Source organism: Synchytrium microbalum (genome assembly GCF_006535985.1).
Source record: "Synchytrium microbalum strain JEL517 chromosome Unknown SmJEL517_scf0045, whole genome shotgun sequence".
Lineage (NCBI taxonomy): Eukaryota > Fungi > Chytridiomycota > Chytridiomycetes > Synchytriales > Synchytriaceae > Synchytrium > Synchytrium microbalum.
The window spans coordinates 30,501-36,500 of record NW_022158394.1 but is presented as its reverse complement, the minus strand read 5'-3'; the positions used below and the strand labels follow the sequence as shown (position 1 = coordinate 36,500).

Genomic DNA, 6,000 nt, shown 5'->3' with positions numbered 1-6,000 from the left:
CGACAAAAAGTTCAAGATATCATCCCGACCTTTTCAACATTCCGTGATACAGCTTCCTTGGAAATTTCACAACAAAATCCAATCTATAGACATCCTTGAGCGTGATCCATTGAGTGATCGGGATACCGAGCAAAAAAGGCCTAAGGCGCAAGTGTAAATTTCTCTTTGAGATCTTGAGAAGACACACAATAGGATTTTTAGCATGTGATGTAACATAGTGACAACGAGTGTCTCAGAACTACGGATTACACCGATGTTTTGACTCAGAGGATGTGGAAGAAGCAAAATACTTGACAATGAAGATAGAAAGTCAAAGGCGTCACCTCCAGTTTCCCTCTAGAATACGAGGAAATAGTTGATCAGCATCATACCCATTTACATCCCTGGATTTGCTCACCATTTTGGAAGAATAGCCAGTGTTGGGTGGATTCTCAATCAGCATTTATGGAGACATGTATACGAAAGTAGTCGTTTGCCTTCCTAAAACATTTTGGAAGTATCAAAGAGTTACCTAGCACACTTCGTTTGGTACATCAGTACCACTGACAATGTGGTCGACTAGCTTTTCTCTATGGATGAATGTCACTTGAGGAAATGCAAAACGAGCATGCCCGCGCCTACTCATACCTTCAGTAATTTGTTCCATAAACAAGTTATACAGTGATATGCCATATAAGCTACATCCGTAATGGCCCCGACGTTTAGAGTATAATCCGTTCAGGCGGTTGGTCAGCAAAACACCACAAGAGAAGAATCAGATTGTCCTTGAGCAAATCAGTTTAGTTCCTGACTATACGGCTCTTTTGATATTCACCCCAGCAGCAGTAGATTGATTCAATGTAATAACTTGACAGCAGCACGTTCAGTGGCTCGCATATCACTTCCCCTCCTCACATTCAGCGACTTGATCTAGTCTTACTATCTTGGTGTTTCATTCGCCGACCGTTAGCTTCATTAGAGTACAAGAGAGATTGGCGCTGATCTGACAGGTAGAATTCAAAGCTCAAATAAATATTGACGCGTTGAATGCAAACAAATACATGTGATGAGGGTGTATTGTTAGATCTTGAATCTGATTCTACATGAAGTGAGGGCTATAAACAAATGAAACGAGAAAATACAACATAAACAGTCCCTCCACTACGAAGCACCAGCAAATGCGAGAAGAAAGGTCAAGACCATCCAGACTTTTTCAACATTCGGTGATACAGTTGCTTGAGAATGTCCCCTTGACAGGTAATCCATGGATGTTCGAGCGCTTGTTCCATTGAGTATCGTTCTTGTGGATCAACCTTTTGATGAAAAAGTTTGAGCAGCCAAAAAGACTTGAACGCCATCAAGCTCGGATAAGAGTCTGAAAACCTTGAGTAGACACTCAATGAGATTCTTGGCTTGTGATGTAACACGATGAACACGAGTGTTTGGGAACTAGAAAGAAGACCAGAGCTTTGCATAAGAGACGGAGGAGGGGGATATGCTATGCAGAGTGGTAGAGCTTCCAAGGCGTCACCTCAAAATTCCCCTTCCGAATGCGAGAAAAGAGCTGATCAGTACCGTGTCCATTCGTGTCTTGTCCAAAGGGTAGTTCTCCATACAGCCTAGTGGTGTAAACATTCAAGCAGTGTGGCCAAGCCAAAACAAAATTATTACCGCAACCGACGAAGGCACAAACACTCACATGGCAAACAACAGACAACCCAAGCTCCAGCAATCCTAATTCATCCTGATTCAGCGACGCTCCTTGTATGTAATTGCATGCCACAGAACATCTCACCACTTTGGAAGAATATCCAGTGTTGGGCACACCAGGCGAATTCTCAGTCAGCATTTCTGGAGACATGTACGAGAAAGTTCCACAAGTTGTTTGCATTCGTTGAAGAGGTGGTCGGAACTAGTGGAGGTTAAAGTTGTGAGTCGGAATCGTGATGGAACTTGCGATATAGCAATGAATGCGGAAAAACCTCTACAAGGTTCAAATACTGATATTGACCGACAATCGTACAACAACGAAGACGTCAATTTCTCCTCATACTTACTTTCGCAAGTCCAAAGTCTGTCAATATCATACGAGAGAATGGTTGCTTCGTTTCTAGAGGTTTGTGACGGTTAAAAAACTTTGAGATGATGGGAATCATAGTTGTCAAAATCAAGGTCAAGCGGCTTACCCAATAAAAGATTTTCAGGTTTCAGATCACGGTGCGTGATGCCTTGTTGATGTAGATAGTGTACAGCTCGAGCGATTTGGAAGAATACAAACTGGACGCGACATGTATTAGTTTCGACTTCAAATGATGCGTGATGCTTGAAAGGATCAACGAGTTACCTTGGCTTCAGCTTCTTCTAGGACACCGGTACCACTGACAATATGGTCGAATAACTCTCCTATTTAGGGAGTAGTCAAATGAGTGCGTGCAAAAGGGCGGTAGTAAATCGTGACAATACCTCCAGTGATTCGTTCCATAAAGAGATAAACATGAGATGTTGTATGAATCACATCCTTGATCGCTACAACGTTTGGATGACGAATTCTCTACAGATGAGTCATAAGAGTCAATACGCAAAAAAACAGATACTTGAATGATTGCCATCACCTTGAGCAAATCCACTTCATTCCTGACGTCCAGCATCGACATGGCAGATTTCGTATTCACTCCTTTAGTAATAGTTTGATCAAATATCTTTACAGCAACTCTTTCACCACTTCGTAAGTCGATTGCCATCTTGACATCTGCGAAGGATCCACGTCCCAATGTCTTTGTGTTTAGTATCATGTAGTGAGAGTTTGGTGGGAGGGTAAGAGGGATAGGCTGATTTGGTAGGTAGAATACAAAGACTAGTAGTGTGTAGAAAAGGCTGAGTTAGCTCGTGTGTGAGGTGGCAGTCCTTTGTTTGGTTTGAATTCAATTTACAATATGCTTCAGGCGCAATCTCAATCTCAGCAGCGTGGGTCAAAATTATTCGATGCCTTGCGATGTTCTATAAGACATAAGAGTCAATATGAGACCTAGAGCAGCAATACAAACTGCTGAGTACGTGTCCATTAACAAGAGTTCCATTCTGAGACACATCCATCAAGCATGGTGTATCTTCCACCAAAGCAATCACAAATTGACGTTTGGAAATCATTTGATTGTCACTACTTGAAGCAAGTATGTTGGTCAAGATTCAAATGTTGTTTGTTGTTCGCTTACTCGAGTACTATTTGACAGGCTTTACCACGACCAAACGCGTACTCGGCATTAATGAGATCTATTGAATTGAAACAAATCGATATTCGTATATCTTTACAACAAGAAGGAGAATCAACACCGAAACAGCTGCAATGAAAACAAGACACAGCTCAAAGCTCTGCAACAATATAAGGATACATACCGATAGATTTGGCAGGTCCATTGGTCAAGTATACCAAACGGCCCCATGGCTTGACTCCATTCATCATGCAGTTCGATCTCGTACGCACCTCCAATTCTTTGATGTTTTTTGGAAGTTGAGATCATTGACAGTCACCGATCGTACGCTACTGTTACGCGTCATCACGTATATTTGCGTCTCAGCTACTCAGTTAAGAAGATAGTATCATTCAAGGTTCATTTGGAGCCATCTCCTAGCCTCCTCCGTGACAGCAGGTCATTTTCTGACGGAATCCTGTAAAACATCAACTTACGGGTCGTATGAGGGTGGGCGACGCGTTATAGTAGTCGTCTGATGTAGTAGTGTAGTTCTGCTTTCTGCTTTGTTCTAGTTCGATAATAAAGTTAAGCAAAGTTAAGCATCAAGAGCTCTGCAACATTATTTTGGCTTGATGCATGTACGTGACTAATATAGCATGCAATAAATGCAATTTATTCTTATCATGGTTAAACGCGTCTTATCCTAAATTAGTCAAAGTGTACGAACGTGTTTCACAATCTTTCCAAACGCCTGAGTCTGTTGGCGTCACGGTATCATTGAATTCTGATACGCAAGGAAGCTAAAATTTATATCTGAATAGCTCCCATACATACAGAATAGGTTAGTGCAAGTGCATTCGTTTCGATTCTATCGAGCTTGACCAAAAAAGCTCCATCAACAAAGCTTGTTGGCATCCTTTTTGCAAATGTCATTACTATATTCACAGCATCCTATATGACATTTTGCACCTCAATCGGTTAAGATTGATATTGATTATTTCCTTTATTCTGCAGTCATGACAAAGGCCATTGACATTGCTGTTGTTGAAAAGTTGTTTGGAGAAAAGCAATCTTCCTTGGTCCATCTCAATTCTCTGAGATCCAATCTCAAGAAACGACGCGCTGATGAAGAAGGTACTAGAGTCTCATGCCCTTGAACTTGGACATTCACATCCGCCAGTGACAGGTCTCTTGTTTGTCGGCCATCTCATTGACTATGTGAATGACCTTTGTAGATCCAATCAGGCTACCAAGGAACTATGGTAAACTCATTCTGGACAGTGTCAGAGGCCTGGTTGAGGACGGAAAGGCAGAAGAGCCTCAGATGCTCCGATTCAGATTGTCTAAGGCTGGTCGTCATGTAAGTTTTCATACCCAGTCCTATCTATTCGCTTCCGTCTGACACTTCTAGCACTTTTGCTCGTCTCTCTTAGCGAATAATGGACCGACCCCAACGTGAACGAGAGGAAGCTGTGCGCAATTTGGTTGAACCAGCTCTTAGGCGTGCATCGGCTTCTTCTGAAGACGATGACGTTGCTGCAGTGGCACAACGTCCGGCCAAGAAACGACGAGTAAATGAACCATCACCAAGGATTGTAACACCTTCAACAACACCTGAATCCACCAAGGGTCCACATAATACTCGACGTAAAGCCCGTACAAGTACTAAATCGAAACCCTCATCATCCAAACTGTCTAAAAGGACTCGCACACCAGCACCGAATACGAAAAAGTCAAGAGTGACTCGACCGCCATCCCATACCCCATCTAATACACCTGTGCCACCACTACAGAGAAAACGTAAAATTCAAGCAGTATCTTCATCCGAACGTAGTGATGAAGACTCGGACCGAGATCAAGCTGACGAGGAGGAGGAATCTGAAGATGGATACAATTTCAGGACTCTGGACCAAAAAAAAACGAGGGCTGCCGGAAAGGGTAAAGCTCGAGCTCGTGATGCTGATGCAGTAGTAGTGCATCCTGGCCGTCGACCTACAGCTGCTAGTTCGTCTGTGCCAACGCCTGCGAATGGTTTGACGTCTCGGGTGAGTGAGATTATTTCACCCTCTGCGACGGCATTTTTTTTACCGAGGTGGAGGACATTTAAGACTAACGTACACTCATATATCTTCTACCACTGTAGATCAAGTCGCTGGAAGATGAGAATGATGTGCTTACCCGTCGTTTACGGTAAGATCCTGTGACGCTTAAAAAAACCATTAGAGAATTGGACGTGCAAAATGTGCTTATTATCCCGTTTACCTTTCCAGATTATATATGGCTGAAAGAGACACGGTGCAAACACGACTCGATGAAGTCGTCGAGCAACTACACGAAGCACAATTGGTTATCTATGATATGCAGCGCCAAGGTAGAAATCTCCTCACTGCTGACGAAGAAGCTGAGCGAGAAGCCGAAGTAAATGCCCTTCAGCTTCAACGGCCGGAGGTAGCAGCTGAGAACGCATTACGTCAAAGAATTCGTGAGCTTGAAGCACAGCTGGCTGCTCGAGCTGATCCACAACAACCGCTTCCTCGACGTGAACTGCATATTGTGCAACGCCGCGAACGCACAGAGACTGTTACAACGAGAGATGGACATGAACTGTCTCGAAAAGTCAAAGAGACTCAGTATGTCAAAGAGAAGAGCTCTCGTGAGATTCCAAGACCTGATGCTCAACAACAGCAACCACGACCATCGTCCTCTGCAGCACCTGGTGATGAGGAAGTCGACGCCGAAGATAATAATATAAATGGTGGTGGCGGCGCTGCTGCTGCTGCTGAATTCGATCAACAGAATAACGTAAACGCTGGTGGTGTTGCTGCCACTC

At 43.4% G+C, this 6,000-nt stretch overlaps 1 protein-coding gene across 1 annotated transcript; it reads right to left on the bottom strand.

Moving 5' to 3' along the window:
* Positions 1-1,172: 1,172 nt before the first annotated feature.
* Positions 1,173-3,436, bottom strand: SmJEL517_g05228 (uncharacterized protein; the record flags this gene model as incomplete). The annotated part of the gene is made up of 14 exons (XM_031171154.1): positions 1,173-1,292; positions 1,363-1,428; positions 1,511-1,598; positions 1,679-1,713; positions 1,775-1,891; positions 2,037-2,089; positions 2,166-2,256; positions 2,324-2,382; positions 2,443-2,530; positions 2,592-2,833; positions 2,910-2,976; positions 3,034-3,136; positions 3,192-3,249; positions 3,373-3,436. 14 exons carry the CDS (start codon positions 3,434-3,436, stop codon positions 1,173-1,175), a joined length of 1,251 nt encoding a protein of 416 aa, XP_031022846.1.
* Between the last annotated feature and the right edge of the window lie 2,564 nt (positions 3,437-6,000).